This window comes from Crassostrea angulata, chromosome 7 (genome assembly GCF_025612915.1).
Source record: "Crassostrea angulata isolate pt1a10 chromosome 7, ASM2561291v2, whole genome shotgun sequence".
Taxonomy (NCBI): Eukaryota; Metazoa; Mollusca; class Bivalvia; order Ostreida; family Ostreidae; genus Magallana; species Magallana angulata.
The window spans coordinates 21,997,951-22,017,976 of NC_069117.1; the positions used below are offsets into that span (position 1 = coordinate 21,997,951).

Below are 20,026 nucleotides of genomic sequence, written 5' to 3' on the forward strand. Positions count from 1 at the left end.
GGAGGTCAGGTTTTACCCTCCGAGTTCATTTGATTTGACCTTTTTGTACTTAAAGTGCAATTCTCAACATAATGAAAAATGACTTAGATATTCTTGACAAAAAATGTGAACAATAACATCATATACCAATATTGTTTTTCATTATATAAGTACTATAATGATGGTGAGAATGAATATATAAAATAAATATATATATAATATATATTTTGTTTAAGTTGCATCTTTCCTGACCTTTTTGTACTTTATATTAGCCAACTTTTAATAATAAGTGTGATTTGAAATAAAAGCTTTCTTAATGTTTAGATTTCTTATGATTTCAATGCAGTTTTCTGGATATTTTTGTTTTCCACTTCATAAATAAGATATCATATATAAATGTTTAGAAAGAGGGCTTTAAATGTAAAATTCTTGCAAAAATATTCGAGGTTTTTTCTTTTTATTTGAAACAGTTTACACTAAAAGTCTATCACCTATAAAGCTCTCTGAAGGGCGCGTAATTATTTAAAATGACCTCAGCTTAGAAGAAAGATATGCTCTTCATCTCTCTCTATATATCATAATATTATATTATGTAATACTGAATCTCCAGTCTACTCTAACATGTCTAAGAGATTTCAAGTTGTTCTGATAAAATCAAACACCAATAAGATTATTGGGGGGGGGGGGGGGGGGGGTGGAAGTCCATCATAATTCATTTTTCAATACGCATATTTAAGAAAAAACATTGCTGCATGAAAAAGTATGTGCAGAGATGTTATTTAAAAAGTGAAGGTCAGAAAAAGAAATCAAGGAGGTAACTTATTCCTCAGAAGGCGAAATATCCAATTTAGATGTTCATCTGATTATCATATTATTTTATAGTTGAACACAGTCACCAATAGTTTCTTTCTTTCACTGATATCAGCCCGAATCATATTTGGATGTAACTATAACAAATAAATGACAATAATTATTTCAGTTAAATTGGTCATATCCGCCCCCTCCCAGCACCCATGCATGCAGGAATTTCACATAAGAAAAATTGTCTCAACAATATATGTATATGCTTACTTTGAGAATTGATCTACTAAGCCACTTTTAAAAAGTGTTCTGTCCATCTCCCTACTCGATCAGTAATTAAAATTTTTGTCATTAAGATGGGGAAATATTTTTTCTTCAAAATCTAATAATCAATTATTTTACATAAAATTGAATTGGTCTGCAAAAATTCAGAGAAATATTTTGACAGTCAGCTGATATAGATAGTACAGTAGCCTTAATATCAATATGTGAATTGTTGGTTTATATTCTTATGCATGAATTTATTTCCTATTTAGTCTTGGTTTTGTCAATGTCATCAGGTCAGTTCAAATAGCTTGACATAAACCTGTATTACTGCTTTTACTGCAGAACTTGCTGAATGCTCTATCTAACATGGATTTTATTCTTTATTTAACAGTGTAAAGTAAACACAAATAAAACAATCTTATGAATATCAACTTTAATTTTTACCATCATTAATTGTAATAATTTTCACTGAAAATAATTCAACAACTCAAATGATCAAGTGGTAATAAATCATTATGCATCAGCATTGACATATGAACACATCTTATTTTCAAAAATAGACAGAGTATAAGTCAGGCACACATTTACTTTGAAATAGTTCAGAAAATACTTGTTTGTACCATTGTATTTAACCCAAATATCCCTATATATAATTATATATAATTTTGAATTCTATTTGATAAGATTTTCAGTTTTAGTTGAAAGCCAGCTCTTCTTTTCTGTGGAACAAAGTGGTTAACATAGCTGTTTATCTTCAAGGATGAAAGAAATTCTGCTAAAGAAAATCATCCCTTGTCAACTTTAGTATTTGTTGGTCTGGGTTTTTTTTCAATTGCACTTTCACCCTCTTCTTTTGCGAAATTTAAATATTTCAAGCATTGTCTCTGTCATCTGTCTGGTATGAATATTTTAATTTTTGTGTAGACATGGTAGATTTTAGTGTCCATCCTCATTTAAGTTGATTCATTTGGCTTGCATGTGAAACATTTTCTGTTTACAACTCACTAAGTTATCTGTAATAAAACAAAGAACCTGTTATAACTCATACACCTTTCCATCCCCTATTTATTAATTAAACTGTCTTGAAAACTCATACAGTAAAATATTTTACTGTTATAAGTCATTTAATATATGTGTAAAATCTTGACTTTTTCTAGCAATATGGTACAAATAGTTGATTTTATGTGAATACAACATTAATTACCAACATATAGAATAATAAGAAGACTGATCAATTATTCACACAAGATACATTTAAACATGGATTTGTATACATGTAGCTACCATATAGTCTATATATGTATGTTAATACATTTTTCATTAAAAGTTTATTGTCCTTGATGCACAAACACTATGTACAATTAGCAATCACGTATACATTTTCTTTGTCATGTTTAAACTTTTATTTATAATGTTGTGTGCATTGACATGTTAATCCGAATTTTCACGAAGATCTACAGCATCCACTATTTCTCCCGTTAAAGAAATGTTTGCCAGTAGAAAATAAGAAACTAGTAAAAGTTGTCACTTACCATGATAATGAACTAAATAAACACTTCTATAATCCAGAAACTAAAATCCATAGTCGTCTCACTTCAGCTCCGTAGAAATATTGGATGTAAACAATGTAAACAAAATACCGTTTTTACCTCCTTTCGTAAGAGAGTCATATCAAAGGGAGGTAATTAGAGTAAAACTTGCACGTTTCCAGGTGTATAAAATCAGTATTTATTTATAAACGGGTGACTTGCCTAAAGATTTTTTAATTGATTCTTCTAGAACAAATGTCATAATATAAATATGTAGTGTTAGTTAACCTTGACATGGTTGTAGAATTTTATAAAAGTGCACTGAATTGACTGGTGTTTGCATGCAAAATTAACAAGATAAAACGGGTATAAATATCAAAGGATGAAGTAAATGTAAATTCTTAATGATGTTTAAATTACAGCAAAGTGTTTTGTAGTATAAAAAATTATTGATAGAGTTTTAAGATGATTTAACATAATATTGTATTTGTATATACAAAAATTTTCATGTTAAAATGAAGTACAAATCAGTCAGTCTAAAAGCACGTGGTTTCCATAGTAACAGCACGAATAAAAAAAAATTACCCAAATATTTTTCATACAATCTTCATTCTGATTATCTTTATATGTGTTTTTATCATTATTGTTTTTATGTCACTTTCCATATTTTTCACAAAATGCTCGATGCTTGCTGATTTTTACTCTTAAGTATGTTTTTATACATAAGGTAGACAATGATATTACAAATCACATATCATAATTTGAGGAAAATTGCTATCAAAGTGTTTTTTATCTGCTTCGAAGTGCATAAATATAACAATCCTTATATATTCCTATATTTTTCCTTTATTTTGGGTGTTTAAAAACAAAAATTTTGAAATGTAATCAATATTTTATTGAAAATGATTTCAAACCTACAAAAGATATAATATTATTAACGATGAAAAGTTGTCTTCAAATGATTGAAAGTATCTTCATCATCGTGAAGTAGATTTATTTTGATAGACACGCAACGGTGCCACAAACACTAAAACCAAGATTTTTTTTTTTGAAAAATACCTTAAAATAGAATGCGCTTTATCTAGTGTCTGAAGTTTTAATTTCATGTGTTATAAATCTTTTGTTTTGTGAATAATATTAAAACTTATCTAATCAGATCAATTAGGATATCAGGTCATTACATCACCCTTACGCAGACGGATTTTAATTATTGATATCCAAAATGCAACTATACACACACATAGAACTACTTGCAGCGGTCATGCTTGAGCGTACGATTTATTTATTTGTTGCAAATTTATATAAAATGAAAGTTAACACATTTATAACAGTCAGTGCTAAGCATGGTTGTCATTAAAAAACAGCGATTTTTGAAGATGGAGGAATAAGATGGCGCAAATGCCCATTCGGTTTAGTAGTGAAATACAATTTTGAATTTTTTTCCCCATCAATTAAATCTATTCAAATATATTATAATAAAACCTTGCAAAAGCAAAATTTCTAACTATAGTCAGTTTTTAATCTATTTAACAAAAAATAAGAAAAAAAAATATTGTGTTAACGAACCCGTAACATAAAAACCCTAGATATATAAGGTTAGCTTATGCCAGGTGCTCTAACCACTGAGCCATTTCAGACACAGCAAATTGTGCTTTTTAAATATTATGTGTGACTAAGGCCACGAACTACCGGACTTGTATTATTTTTTTAAAACGTTCAATTGTTGGGATACAAAATGATATTTTTAAGGTATAGTGGGTCATCTCTCCACGTTTTTATTGATTGAAATCAATTTGTTTTCCAATAGACCTTAATTAGACTATGAGAAAAATATGGAGCACAGACCCACTCTATAAAAGAAAATGCCCTGAATTTCTAAAAAATGACAGCATTTGCAGGGTTTGATACGTACACGCCTGTTTGAGTCAACATATTCCAAGTATTGAACATACCTATAGGTTAAAAATCAATGATTCGTTAAATATATATTGTTTTCAATGATTTAAGAAAAACTTATCAGATTTATTAATACTTTAATTTTTCAGTAGCCTGTCCGACTGCGTATGGGCATTTTACACGCCTTATCCACCCATTTTCTTTTGAAATCAATATTTGCAAAATATACAAGAGGGAGAAAGCAATGATAAAAATACATCTGCTTTAGTCATTGTTAATTCAAAAACGTACTAGTTATGAACTTGCCCTTATGACTTGGGTCAGGGTCATGGCATGGTTTCAAATATAATGCAATTTTTTGTGCTAAGCATATTAAGCTTTTAGTTATCAAAAATATGGCATGGACATATGAGTAATATACTATTATTTTCAGTTAGTGACCTTGCAAAATTACACTAGCGCAAGGTCAAGACATAATTCTAGTTGACAAATGTTACATTGTACCTTCACATTATTTTCATTGTCAAAAATATGTTCAGGAAAAAAATATCACTTTTCTGAAACCTAACTTCAAAAGTTTTATACATTATAGGAAATTCATGTCTTTGAAAAAAAATCTTCTTTCATTTTTCTCGTTACCATGCATTGCTTTCGGTTTTTTTCAAAGCATAGATTAACCACAATTTACCCAGTGCAACAATAGCATACCGAATTTCGAAAACCTTGCTCTTGGTGATAACACAGGAGACACCACTAGGAAGATAGGGGACAAACGCTTATTAATATGATGCAACGATAATAATGAAAAGCTTTATTTATTTGTTTGCAATGGTTAACATGCATGGAAAAGATAAAAAAATGTATGCATGTAGTATACATGTTGAAATCATTTGAACAGCAATGAGGTAGTGAATAATTGTCGTCATTTGTCAATTTCAAGGCATTGCCAGTACAAACAATTTGTAGTATAACAAATTACAACATTATAATACCCCTAAAAATGTTTGAAAGACATCATCAAGTAAAGGGGAAAATATATAACAATCCATAAAAAATGAATAATATCTACAAAAAAAACCATTGTCAATCAGGAACACTTCTGACTCGTTACGTAATTGAACAACTAAGTTTTGGGTTAAAAAATAGTGACGAGCCATTAAAAAGATACTTATTATCACTGACCCATACTCGGCATTTATAAAAATGTTTCCTTCTAATCATTTACATGTAGTCAACATCTAAATAATTGTAATTGAAAATTTAAGAATATAATTTAATGTTATTTAATGAATTACTTTTCTGACAAGAATCATACGGATTCAACCATTATCAATATTTGTCTGTTATCAAATACTAGTACATATAAGAATATTGCTCCAACATTCATTTTTCAAAAAGGTACATTTTGAGATTTTTTAAAGTGCCTAAATTTGTTCAATGAATGATAAAAATAACATTTGGTGAGGAGAGAATAAAATTCTACTTTTTCTCTAGAGCATAAATTACAGTTAATAACTTAAAAATTAACATGTTTTTATTCGTGTTTTTTTTTATTAAACTAGGTACTGCATGTATTAAATGTATATCAAACACCGATCAACCAACCTCACCTGAATCAATGTCACTATAAAAGCATATTATTTTTAAAAATCTGTAAAATATTTCATTTCATCAATTATAAAAACATAATAATCTTTTTATCAAAGAAATAAACAGCAAGTAAAAACGTTCATCAGTACATGAACTTGGTTGGTCACGTAATTAAATCCTGTGAAGCCCGAAGTATTATGACGAATAAACCATGGAACACTGCACTGTACTAGTGCAATATCTTCATTATCTACAAATATCTATCTATATAAACGATTATGCAATTATCCAAATAAATGATTGTTATATATTTTCAGTGCAGTGATTACAGTTCTATAAAGATGAAGTTATTGGGGAAGGAATACATGTATATAACGGATTGCTGTCGGGCACGAGTACATCTACTTTGCACTGAGCATGTCAAACACAACTTTAGTTGGGGTTCCGTCTGGCATCATTTTGCCCTGTACTACTATTTCGGTGCTTCCCATGGTCATAGTTACATCTGCTTGTCGATCAAGACCTTTGGTTGTATCCGGCATATGGACGACTAGACGCCCCAGTTTATCACAACCGTTGTCTGTTGTGTACCTTGGATCAGACTTATTTGAGGTATAAACATCAATAGCCATCTCTGTCGTGTCGGCCTCTACTGGATACACCTCAAGCGTTGCCGTTTGTCCAGTTTCGAACTCTTCATTTAAAGAGACAAATTTTTCAAAATGGTCTCCGCAAAAAATCTCCTTAGATTTACCTCTTCTGATCTTTTTACTTTCATCGTCACCCTCGAGCCAAAGTCTTAGAAGACGGGTTCCGTAAGTGTAAGGGGATCTGCGCGTGCGCACTACTTCTGGCCAATAGCGATACAAAACAGCACCTTGCAACACTGCCAAGTCAGGGTCATTGGGAATAATAACGTTTATGTTTTCGTGTTTAAATAAATCTTTGACAGTTTTGGAGACGATAGGACTCTGAGAAAATCCGCCAACCATTATAATATCGCTTATTCTTGTTACATTTTCCTGTGCAATGATTTTTTGCATAAGCTGTACGAGGCTTGTAACTGAAGGTTTGAAAATCTCTGTGATTATCTCCTGATTAACAAGCAACTTGCCTCTCTTATAACTTAAACCCTGAAAAGATTCTAAATGTTCTTCAAAATCTATTTTTTCATTCTCTTCAAAGATATCAATCAAACAGGATGGCAAGACTAATTTTAGATTGCCGTGTAGATCAAAGTCAAGGTTTCTTTTCTTTAATTCAATCTCTGTTTCTAAATCATACAGTGTCGCTTTGTGCTTGTTTTCATTTTTAAAACTTGACATAGCTCTTTTCCTAAAGACCTTTTCGAAGTACTGAAAAAATCGTATGTTGATCGAGTCCCCTCCAAGTCCGTTTCCAGACGCTCTATGCAGTTCTTTCAATGTTCTGTCGGAAAGCACTTCTTTCACACTAATGTCAATTGTTCCACCTATTTCAAATAAAAATTATTGGAAAAAAAATCATTTTAAAAAATTTACACATTCGGTAAGGTTATTCTAGTGCAATGAAAAAAATCAATGAAAAAAAAAAAAATATTCCACATGAGGCCCAGGGACCACAACAATCACTTGAGCAATGATGGATCTAACTCTATCTAAAGCGGCTTTATGATGTCAAATACAGAACACATGTACAATGTATGAAAAGACTTTAAAAAGAATTGAATACAGTTTTCGTAGAGGGTTTTATGGTCTTCTAACTCTGCAGTCGGTTTATATTAAGTCTAAGTAGATTTCTATTAAATATCGAAAGCATTAAAACTATGTCGTAATGACTATTTTAACCCATCCTAGAGCACCAATCACTACCTCCGGGGAAACGAAATTCACAATTGTGGTAGAGAGCTTTATAATGTTTCTCAATATGCAGTCAGTTGAAAGTCAGTTTCAGAAGAAGTAAAGAAGAAAATCTTAAAACAATACATAAACATTATATAACCACTTGACCCCACTCTAGAATCATACCTCAATTACAATAATGGAAGAGGGCTTTTGTCAACATACCGGGTATTTAAGAATTTAGTCTTCCTTTAAGATGTGCTGAAGTAGAGAAGAAGATATCTGAAAAATGGCTAAAGTTTGGCAATAATTTTGGTCATGCCCCTAAGGCCTCTGTGGTGAAAGAGTTTGGAAACTTACAATTTATGTTCCTTTAGCCTAAAGATACATCACAATATATTTGAAAAGAATTGGTTATGTAGTTTTTTAAAAGGGCGAAGAAGGATGAAAACCAATTGCATTAGGTTACCTGAGTAACTAAGGTGACCTAATATGAATAAAAACCCACTCAAAAACACATTACTGTTAAGTATATGGGGCTACAACAAAATCTTCTGCATTCAAAAATTCATCAACTAACCTCCAAGATCGAGAACCATAAACCGTGTTCCAGCTGGAAAAGGAACAAGCTCATGTTCGTCGTCAGACACCCTTTGTTTCGCCACCTTGGTTTCCTTGACATAAACCGCAGCTGCCTCAGGTTCTAGCGCAAATTCCAGCTGATCACTTTTAATACCTGCCTAGTGGCAAACAATAACAAAAATTGGATATCAATATACATCTACATGTATCTTTTCATGGCCATGATTGCTTTTGCTGTTTTACAATTCTAATTCTTAGTTGAAAAATAAAGCGATTGATGCACAAAAATTAACTAGAACAATAAATGTAACTGTTATATTCAACAGAACTACAGACCACATTGAACAGTATCAAGTTGAAAATAGAAATGCGTGATGCATAAAATTGAAAATGTAATTTTCAGACTAGTGTCACGGTGTGAAATTTAATCATTCGGACTATTTTCAATCATTGTGTAAATTTACTTTTTCGAACTTTGCGTTAACAGCTACGAAAACTTTTTCCTATTTCGACAACTGGAGCCCGTTTCTCAAAAAGGCCTACGTCCAGGTGTAAGCTTAGTCCGGACTAAATCAGGGACTAAACCTCAAAACCAGACTAAGTTGCTTTTCACAAAAAGGCGGAAACTTAGGGCGAATTTATTGATCAAAAACTAGTTTAGGTTTTAATTCGGTTTTGCAAACTTTTCATTTATTTGCAAAACTGGTTTTGAACTAGTTTTAAACTAAAACTAGTTTTTGTATTTATTGGCTTTAAACTGAAACAAGTTTCCAGGAAACCTAAAACCACCTTCGAGTGCGGTTTCGGGGGTTTTAAATCCTTTCAAGATGGCGGAGAGGTGTCCGAAAGAGAGTTGTTGATACTCAAGTGTGGCACATATGTGTCAAAGAATGAACTCAGCGAAGCATATGGGTATCGTTCTAACGTTAAACATATGTGTCTCAAATGATCTATCATAGTACATATAGTACTGACCAAAATAATAATGTGGAAGTTAGCGATTCTATTGATACAAACACTGAGAATTACCCTTTGCGATTTACAACAGGCAAACGAAAACCTTTCAAAGTGGTTGATGAAAAAAAAGAACTCATTGAAAGATCTGCTCATAACATTTTTTTAGTACTCATTGTAATGCATGTAATAAGTTCACCTGTCTACTCCATTGCTGGCCATTCAACTACGGCTCTTTGAAATCAACAAGATTTGTCTGGCTTTTGAGCTAAGACCACGTAATTAGTGATATTTCACTTGAAACCGTGGCATTTAAACTTGTTTCAAACGCCTTGAGTGTAGCAAATGATCTCTATTGATACACGTGTAGAAAAATGAATATTAATATAGTTTTTCATAGCAGCATTCACTTTTCCAAAATATTAATATGGTGTTAAAAGCCAATTTTGCAATGGGTTTGCAGAATAACCTAATATGTGGGCATTGCCAGGAAAAAAATTGTCTGCACTGTTTAATAAAGACTTTCATGCAGATGAGTTCAAAAATTATCTTCTTTAAATTTCAAGAACAAATCCAGTAGGTATGCGAGTGCAATGATAGCCATTTTTCTAAACTAACTTTCCATTTAGTGCTAAACCGTCACACCACCCAACTGGTTTCAAACAGATATGAAACTATTATCAAACCATAAACCTAAACTCGAACTAGTTTGTGATCAATAAATTCGCCCTTAGTCGGGACTAAATTTGGGTTTAAATCTACGCCTGCTAATGGGCAGGCGTAAGTCCTTAGTCTGTGCACAAAAATGGCGAGTGTTTTGTTTCTACGGCAAAATATACAGAGAATTTTATTTTTTGGTTTGTTTTATGTGTTATTAAAGAAAACAATCACATTTATTTTAATATTTGTACATGTACATGTACGTATAACTTTAAAAAATACCTATTGTTCGATAACTGTTTCTATTTCTAAATAAATTAAGATTAAATCAATTTGATAAATAATGGGCTCACCTTATTAAACGTATGTAATATACATTACTACTCGTAATGAAATTTACCTAAAGTGTGAAGAATGCGTATACCCCGATAAATGATACAAACACAATAATTAAAAAGATGCTTTATTTCTAAATTAAACAGTCATGTATTCCCCAACAAGATAGATGTATATAAGTACGAATAGATTATTGATTTTTTTTAATTCAATACTCAGTAAGCATGAACTAGAATTTAATGTTTCTAATCAAATTTGAACCTGTGAAACGAAACTGATTTCAAAATTATGAATAGGAGCAACTCAAAACGTTTACATTTGTAATTTGTCCCTGTGTGTGGTTGTTTGTTCTTTACCTATACATGTATTACTGAAAACTTAACAACACGTATGCATTCTCATTGTCATTGTTTTACTACTAGTATCTTTACAAAACCGTATGAAAGCTACATGTATTTTGGAATGTTTATGAAATCTCATTTAGTTACAATCAATTTTTGTTTGTTAAAATATTACTTAAAAATATGTTTTAGAAGCGTGCAGAGTGTGCATCAATTTTAGATCTGTTGACAAGCGTTTGTCAAGGTTATCGAATGTTATAAAATTTCACATGCACACCTTGAGTTTTTGGAAATCAAATTCATTAATCCTATTAATTCTAGGATGGAGTGATAGATTGCGTTTAACATCGATCATAATTCTTTTAAAATAGGTTTGGGGCACATGTACTATCAATGATCTTCGTGCATATGCATATGTGCTGTTTATTTGTACTCATTTTAAAATTGAATTGATCTTTAATTACTTGAATTCATGATAGTTTTGTTTCATCATATTTAAGATGTACGTAAATCACGGTTTTTTTTTTTTATTTCGAAGTTGTCGACTTGCAATACAAAAGCGTTGTTTTAGCAGTTTTACAACAGTGTGCATTATTTACAAATTTAACTAGCTTGCATTTGTCATACTTATTATATAAACAATTGTATACACCCCCACCCCAATAACCCAATGCAGGGAAAAAAGTAAAACTCACATGCACTTGTTAAAACTGCAAAGATGCAAAATGTCTTATCCGGAAGGGGATAGGGGATTTTTTTTAGATGCCTTTTCCATTAAACTTGTAAAAACCTTTTATTTATAAAACTTTCTTTAAATAGGAACGGTGTTCCTAGATAACTGCTTTAATATCTTTATTTTAATCAAGATACTGTATACTGGGATATTTTGGTCCCGTGTAATTTCCGTCCTTCTACACTTTCAAACAGTTTCACTCTGTCGTGACTTCGCCCAGTCACGGCTGATACTTCAGTTACTTAATATTAGATATTGAGATATTGAAAATCAACATAAATTCGCCCGCTGACAACGAGGGTGAAATGATTGAAAATTAAACAGGGCGAATTATTCCCTGTTTATGGTGTATATTACTTTCAACCCCCCCCCCCCCCGAAAAAATCGATCGATTAAACCAAAAACACGAAAGGGAGTTGGGCAGAGCCCGGCCTCAAATGTTGATAATTCCTGTCTTGTTAATTGTTGACTATTAATATCTTTCAAAACTATTATCATTTGAATCGCAGAAAATCAAGAATCGTTTCCATGTCATTGTCTACATTCTTTCAATATTGGAACAGAGGATGGACAAGGTTCATGTATAGTATTATTTATACAGTAGATATTTTCGATTTCAGTTGGTTGCCGTTATACTCATGGTCATATTATTTTCTATAAATAATATAGTGAATTAATAAAAAAGAATCAAGCCTTATCCCAGCGTCTGAAAATGTCTAAAATCTACAGTGTCTATGAAGCATACTTCTCATTCTGCAGACGTATTGGGACATATCCACTGTACCTTGTCCCTGTATTCTATAAATATTTGAAGTTTACACGAACATTGAAGTTAATTTCTATGTATTGTTTCGTTCAATTAATATGTAAGATTGTGCCTCAATATCATCTACAATGCATTTAATTGTCAAATATTTGGTTTCTGAAACCTCTTATATATACCGCTTTCATATCAACTGTTTTTCTCTAAAATTTCATTATGTTAAGAAGTGTATAGGCAGTTGTTATAAAATGTCATGAACAGCTTGAACTATGCACATTCAGTGGTAAAGTTTCGGGTACTACATGCAATCGCAACTTCTCGGGCCTTTCCGGCAGGCTCGGAAAAACACCTCGAATGTATTACCTAGGCGTCCATGACAACCCCCCTTTTTATAAAACTTGATATATATTCAACACATTTTACGATCTGTTGAGATGTAAGCTATACTTCATTAAAGTAAACGATATACACTAAAATATAACACAGAAGCGACATACAAGGCTGTCTAGCATATACTTAATTTAATGGGAAGCGACTCCATTTTGTATAAAATTCTTACATCCGGTGATGTTAATACATTCGAGGTGTTTTTCCGAGCCTGCCGGAAAGGCCCGAGAAGTTGCGATTGGTACTACATGTACTATGAATTGGAAAATTGATCCACCACATATAATCATAGCTTCAAAGCAAAACAAAATACGATATGGGCATGCTTAGTACTCAGCGGAGATGTCTAAGTTTTTCGACATTTAAACCCTAACTTACGCCTCTTTCAGAAACGCAACTTAGACCCGACTAAATATTGGCGTAACTTTGTTAGTCGGACTAACTTAGGCCCAGATTTACGCCTTTTTGAGAAACGGGCCCCTGGTTTAAAAACGCTCTAAATTCCGCACCGCACAGTCCAAGATGAACAGTTATCCTTTTACTGATTTTCTTTTAGTATACATTTACAGTAATTAAGTTAATTTTACTTACTTTTTACAATCAATTTATTTATATGTTAAAAGAAAGATGTAAATATAAACAATAAAATAAATATACAAGTAAAATATGAAGGTGGCGATATTGCAGACTTTTTCTGCAATGATCGCTACCTTCATAACTCTCATGAATCACCAAAGAAAGTATTTCATTGTTTAAATATAATCGCCATCAGATGGAACATTTTACACTCATTTTACAACTATTACACTAGAGTACTAGTACCTTCTTCGCAGCCATCCTCATAAACTCTTTAGACCGAGGGTTCCATATGGCCGGTATAGTAATAACCCATTGAATTTCCTCCTTCTCTATGTCGTATCCTGTCTTTTTCAATTCTGTATCCAGATCATCTTTAATGAATTTCAGGCTAAGGGCAAACACGTCAATGGCCTTAAACGTATTGTTTTGATCGTCCGGAATCATAGTTTCTTTTGACAGGTTCTGAAAAATAATATATACATTTTTTTAAGATACACCAAGTATAATATTGGACTTATGATCCTTAAAAAGATTTAAATGGGTGTTATACTTTTATGCATGATTTAAATGCATCACAACATATCTCATACAATCGATGTTATGAACTTCATAACAACAAATTTGCATATATTAAAAATTGCGTCGCAGCAGCATATTCTGCACAAAGGAGTTATCCTCGCCCTAGTTATTTTCGGCCTTCTACACTTGCAAACGGCTTCGTTCCGTCTTGAATTCGGCAAAATGCAGTTGTGTTAGAAAAATATATTATTTGAGACATTCGAATTAGCTTAGTCTTAAATTTGCCCACTGACAACGAAGGCGAAAGGGCGAAATTATAAATAAAACGGGGGTGAATATTTCCCTCCATACAGTGCTTGATTAGGTAACGCGCTATACAATATTTAAAATGAAGAGCATATTCAGAGGTTATTAACAAATCACATTTACCTTTTCGTTTAGAAGAATCATCTTGAATCGTTTGAAAAATCTCCATCCATGGTGGGCATCGTCGTTCATAAGATTGTAGTACTTTCCCTCCGCTGGATATCCAAACGAGTCAAATTCTCCCTTCGGATTCAAAAGGAGGCATGTGGGGGTTTTGCGGGAGCAAATTCCTGCATCACTTCCGCTTTGCCAATGTTTGTATATGACATTGCGTTTTTCGCTGGAGTCTTTGGCTTTGTCTAGTTCGTCTCTAAAGATATAAGCATAACCTGAGTACGTTGTTCCAAAGTCTATAGCTGCAATGACTATCTTGCTTTCTCTCGCGTTTTTCTCGCCATCTTCTCTGTTACCATGGATGGACAATGAGGACGTTCTTTTTCCCAGTCCACTTTCTGGCTCTATCTCTTCCAGTCCACTCGCCATACCTGAGCTGAATCAGCACTGATGTTGATGGTGGGTTCTATTTTGCGATAAATTGTCAGTGTTAATTAACTGTTTTTACAATGAAATTTTGTACCTCTTTGCTATCCATATTTGGAGTAACTGGTCCAAATTATAACAAGCCAAATTCACAAAAATGAGCTAAACATTATTTCACTTTTGATAAACAATGTTTATCGACTGTAAACTATACTTAAGAGCTGTTACTAGTAATTAATCGCAGGCTCACAAATCGTGAAACTATATTGAACAGATGAACTATTGTGCAATCGCAAATGAATGTTTTCATTATTCATTATAGTGTATCCTTCAAAAGGATCTAGTTACTTAGATTATTGCATTAACTATGGTTTACATATGTCGAGCTTATTTTTGTGAATTTGGCGTGCCATACCAAAATAGGTTAAGCAAAATAAGGTTAAATTAAAAACCTGATGATAATGTATTAACGCCATTTTTTAAATAGTCAGATGAACATATATAAGTACAAAAATATGTGTAAGCCTATATGTTATCACTTATTTAATTTTGCACATACGGAATACATTGTACATGGAACTATGATCCGAATAAATAAAATATAGCTCGCGTAACTAGGGCCCGTAATTAACAATGAACAATGATGTTAGAGAGAGAGAGAGAGAGAGAGAGAGAGAGAGAGAGAGAGAATTTTCGATCACCTTCCTTGTTCTTTATGACGTATAAAAACATGCAGTTACAATTCTACGTAGAAACAAAGGTTGGTTACTTTCGGTTTTGAAATGTTTGAATTGCTCAAGATAAAACTTATAAAACTTTGTAAGCCATATTGATAGTAAAGCTATTTCCTCCTCATGATACACAAAACAAAAATAATATCATTATAATACGAACTGCTTTAGTATCTTCGGTGTTTCAAACATTCCTGTGTTCCTCGAAGACAGTACAAACTACCGACTATATTTACTGGATTTGCACTGTACGGAACACCGTATCACGCATTTTTAAAACATTTTTTTCTCATCGTATGCGTACGCTCAAAGTTGTTATCATGGACTTGGGTATACTATACTATTACCAGTATACCTTGCGCTTACCTACATGTATATGACGTTGTCATTTTGAATAGGTCAGTGAAGGAGTCGGGGACAGGTGAATCGCTTTATTCTAGATACATTTTTCCTCAATTTTTTTCCGTGTCGCAGTGGATATTCTAATTTTTGTGGAGTATTCTTAATTCTGATGAAATTCAGCATAAAATGCAAAGTAATTACGTAATTTAGGTAAAAAAATTTCAAAGGTTAAAGCCTTTCGAAAGTATAATCACGATTAATCATTCTGAAATTGCCATCTATGTAACAAATTGAGTTATGTGCATATTACATGTTCAAATTCATGAATGTTAACTTTAATTTTGCAGACGTGAACGGAAAATGCCACAGTAATTGGTATGGTTATCTAAGTAATTGGTATGGACCAGAGTAGGCAATTACAGGAATATTAAAGCTCATTGTGTAATTGCTACATAAATATAAGCTTGAAACTCCGATTGTCGGTGCATTTCTCCAAATATTTTCCAAAGAACGAGAGCATCATGGAAATTGTTGGTAAAATTGAATTGGTTCTCTTGATTATTTTCAACAGTGGTCTGCCGACAAAGGTATGTTAATGTTAAAAATATAGAGTCCGTTGACTTGGATTTGAAAACCGCATTTATATTCGTGGTGATTTAGTTGGAGATGATTTGGATTGACCATCAAGTAGGTTATCAATAGTAGGTCTTTATATATTTATACTTTTCAGTGCCTTTGTCTTGGATAACACAACGAATCGATTTTATGCTGTCCAGCTCAATAAATTCATATGACGTAAATTGTTTTGGCCCAAACATGGTCTGCATAATTAATAAAATGAATATTAATATGTAAATATTCTAATATTTAACCGTAAAATTGCTGGTATTTATACACTGTATAGATATAAGTAATAAGGAATAATTCTTTTGATGTTGTGAGGTGATAATTTTGGTTGGGCATGGTCAAATCCAATAAAGCCCAAATGGCTTTATATGCATTTCAAGTGATATTATTTCATTATACTCAAATAATGAGTATTTTTACAAGAATAATATCGTTTTGATACATGGAAGTGATAACAAATCTGTGTAATAATAACCAAATTAAGGACGAATTTTATTATCTGTTAGAATGTAAAGCATTAGGTTCAATTAGAAAAGAAAAACCATATGTACCATGTCCAACCAAATATTTTAAGTTCTGTAATCTGTAATGCGTATATTCAATGTTTACTATAGAGTCAATGGATTACAGAGCGGCCACTACAAGACATCGGTTACAAGTTCGAATCGATCAGTCGATATGTGGAGACGTCACCAGGGGGTGACAGGAAAGCGTGGTTTACGATAATAATGCAGGCACCAAATAACGCCGAACCTCGGCCAAGTGATCCTAGATTGACCTGGATGAGAGGTGGGTGTTAGAGAGAGAGAGAGAGAGAAAGAAAGAGAGAGAGATGGTATTTGTCTGTCATGTCGTTTTTTCAGCAACAAGAAATCAATTAGGACTGAATACATTTACATTTCAAATCTTATGAAAGGTTTTTTGCACACCACCGGGTGGTCATAATTAAAAAAAAAATTACTATGACATTGACACCAATAATTGTTTCTTGTTATTCCTGCAGTGTCCAATGTAAATAGTGCCGTGTCCTTCTTCCAAGCAAATCTAAATAACACTTTCATCAAAGCAACAAAATCCTACAGTATCCCGAAAATCTGGCTCTCGTCTGGAACTGATGAATTTTCTTTCCAAATGAACGAAGTGTCAACCCAGGAGACACAGACGCAATTCAAAGGAAACTCATGCCAGTTCGGAGTTGAGAAAAAACGGAGCGTGGATGGGAAAACGCACTTTAAAATAATTCTGGGAAATTGCGACAGCATTCCTTATTTCTACGCACAGCTGAAGAATGAAAATGATAAACTTTTATTCCGGGAACTATCTACGTACTTTTCCCAAACGGAGGAAATGGCGTCACAAGCTGACAACACCAAGTACAGAACTTGTACTGTTGATACGTTGGCTATTGTAGAAGCTGGGTTAAGCTTTAAGCTTGACTTTACTTTCAGCATTTTCAATGAAAATTTTGGTGACGATGTTCTAGAAGGTTTCATGTATATGTACAATGTCTTAACAATCTAACATGTACTGTTAAATAGAAATAAAATCACAGCAACAAGATATATTGTTTGCTTGGTTTTTTTTTTTATCAAATCGATAGCATCTCTTTACAGAAGATGTTTAGCTTAATAATATGTTTTATGGTGTGACCTTTGGGGCGAGGGCAGAAGGAACTACACATCTCTCATCATTGTTAAATGCAACCTGTGGACTTGCCCCAACCTAAAAACTGGCTTTGTCTCGAAAACTTTTACCTCCGCAAGGAACCCGCTGTTCTCAAATACATGTATATATTCCACTTGTCCCATCCTTGGCTACACACTTTAACTACCTCTGAGCATTAATTGAATGTTAAACAGAATTATTTAAATATCTTTTTAAAATACAAAATTGTTTGAATTTTTTATGACAGTACAATCATGTTTTATCATTCCTTTACTTTTTAATAATGATCATTAAAATCAGTAAACTATAAATTGCGTGTCTGTGTTATTTTTCATTTTGTTCCATGTTGTTATCTGTGTTTAAACTATTTTCCTCTGTAACCAATTTTGTTTTAATTTTTTTATGCTATATATATATGCGTTGTAGACATGTGCCCACCCCCTTTTTAATAGTGCGATATCCAATATTTAAAGGTTTGACCACATATGCAACTATAACAAATACATGTAGATATTTTAACAGTTGCTGTGCACCGCAAAGGATTGTTGGGATATATAGAACTTTTTCACGTGGCCTCATAAAAATTTCTTTGAACAATGTGCAGATTTCAACCCGAATTTCCTCCGTTCGTACACGTTGTTTATAGAGCTCGCTGCGCTCGGTATTAATTTTTTTTTTGGGTACCTTGTTGTTACCTGAATGTTATTTTTTTCTTCCTGGTTCATAATTTTTTTTTTTGATTCTAATTACATAAACGGTGTATCCGTGACCCCGGTCCCTGTTTGTAGGTGTGTATTATCCCATTTTCCAATTTAATGGTTCAACTGTTTAGTTTTTCTCTTTGTTATATATTTTTTATTTAGCTCGAAATGACCTTTTTTTTATCTTCCCTTCTTATATTTACTGAACATATATGCAAAATTGGCTTAAATATGCCTGTCCACTTCTCAAAAGAGAATATCAACTTAGCAGTAGACTCAATTTTACAATAGTCTTTTTAACAGAAAGCATAGTTGAAGCCTTTATGAAATTTACATTTTAACTTTGTTATATATAAAACATCAAAAAGTTTCGTTATGGGCGACGACTGCGGACACATTTTCTTTAAAAAAAAACTCTGGGAAAATGCCATTTTGCATGATTTTTTACTGCATCTAGTACATGTAGATTTGGTGACCTCATTTGAAATTGAAAGTACACCAATGGTCAGTTTATTGGTAACCAGTTGCTACCTTTGGGAACCATATGTAGAAATTTGGAACCGAACTTGCCGTTGGTAACGATCTGGTGAACTCTGAACGCACCTATTTGATGAATCTATATACTAGGTTTAGCTCGTTCTTTTTCCCGTGCACACTGGTTTTTAGAGCTCGCTTCGAGCACCGGTGACGTATAATATAAGGTTCGCCTGCGCTCGCTATTATCCAAGTAGTTCATAAGTTTCTAGGTCTTAGTTCAGACTTTCTATTCATGATGTAAATGGATCAAAGCGGTCGTATATATTATCAATTAAAAAATTAATTCTTAATTCGTTTTCTAATGCCACGTGCACAGATATGGTTATACAATTGGAACATCCATATCTAACATGAACCACCGAAAACAAATGTTTACCTTGCCACAGAAATCAAAAAGTGAAACACATAATGTAGAAATATAGTTTCCATAACCAGTGGAAGGTGTTTACCAGATATTTCTCCTATTACTCATTAATAAACTATTGCAATTGTGCAATTCACGGAGTGGTCTGCATAATGAGAAATTGAAATTTACCAAAAATCTGACGAAGCAACCATTCAGAATGTTTTTCTCAAACAATGTGTAATATTCCAATATGTATGTGCGTAAAAGATTATTTGAAATGATGCAATTACACTATTTTAAATAGCATGCATATTACATGTAGATTCTGGCAAAAAATACAATTTCAATGACGGAAAGTTTGAAGAAGGCAATCTGCTAAGACCAATCAAATCTTTCTGATGGAGTAACTACATGTATATGTAAACACGCTAGATATGATTACAAATTGTCAAATTAATCATACTGAAGCGACCATATCCGTATGAGTTCAATGAA

The 20,026-nt window shown here is 32.6% G+C and overlaps 2 protein-coding genes and 1 long non-coding RNA gene across 3 annotated transcripts; 1 reads left to right on the top strand and 2 right to left on the bottom strand.

Annotated features, from left to right (window-relative positions):
- Window positions 1-1,465: 1,465 nt before the first annotated feature.
- LOC128155465 (uncharacterized) lies at window positions 1,466-3,278 on the bottom strand. Its single transcript, XR_008239606.1, has 2 exons — window positions 2,580-3,278; window positions 1,466-2,060 (listed from the first exon to the last, which is right to left on the bottom strand). It is a non-coding gene; the product is annotated as an uncharacterized LOC128155465 (long non-coding RNA).
- A 1,990-nt stretch (window positions 3,279-5,268) lies between these two features.
- LOC128156610 (heat shock 70 kDa protein 12B-like) lies at window positions 5,269-15,589 on the bottom strand. The gene is made up of 5 exons (XM_052818803.1): window positions 15,477-15,589; window positions 14,166-14,622; window positions 13,461-13,679; window positions 8,463-8,622; window positions 5,269-7,533 (listed from the first exon to the last, which is right to left on the bottom strand). Exons 2-5 carry the CDS (start codon window positions 14,583-14,585, stop codon window positions 6,464-6,466), a joined length of 1,869 nt encoding a protein of 622 aa, XP_052674763.1. The 5' UTR covers window positions 14,586-14,622; window positions 15,477-15,589; the 3' UTR covers window positions 5,269-6,463.
- A 498-nt stretch (window positions 15,590-16,087) lies between these two features.
- LOC128155702 (uncharacterized) lies at window positions 16,088-17,844 on the top strand. The gene is made up of 3 exons (XM_052817543.1): window positions 16,088-16,242; window positions 16,897-17,071; window positions 17,286-17,844. The coding sequence occupies exons 1-3, from the start codon at window positions 16,177-16,179 to the stop codon at window positions 17,801-17,803; spliced, it is 759 nt and encodes a 252-aa protein (XP_052673503.1). The 5' UTR covers window positions 16,088-16,176; the 3' UTR covers window positions 17,804-17,844.
- The last annotated feature ends 2,182 nt before the right edge of the window (window positions 17,845-20,026 follow it).

Excerpts from the sequence above, each read along its gene's own strand:
- LOC128156610 (XM_052818803.1), bottom strand. The coding sequence starts at position 14,585 with ATGGCGAGTGGACTGGAAGAGATAGAGCCAGAAAGTGGACTGGGAAAA. Across the intron at positions 13,680-14,165 it reads TGATTCTTCTAAACGAAAAG|AACCTGTCAAAAGAAACTAT; the intron begins GTAAATGTGATT and ends ATTATTTTTCAG. Across the intron at positions 8,623-13,460 it reads TGAGGATGGCTGCGAAGAAG|GCAGGTATTAAAAGTGATCA; the intron begins GTACTAGTACTC and ends GTTTGCCACTAG.
- LOC128155702 (XM_052817543.1), top strand. The coding sequence starts at position 16,177 with ATGGAAATTGTTGGTAAAATTGAATTGGTTCTCTTGATTATTTTCAAC. Across the intron at positions 16,243-16,896 it reads ACAGTGGTCTGCCGACAAAG|AGTCAATGGATTACAGAGCG; the intron begins GTATGTTAATGT and ends TGTTTACTATAG. Across the intron at positions 17,072-17,285 it reads TAGATTGACCTGGATGAGAG|TGTCCAATGTAAATAGTGCC; the intron begins GTGGGTGTTAGA and ends TTATTCCTGCAG.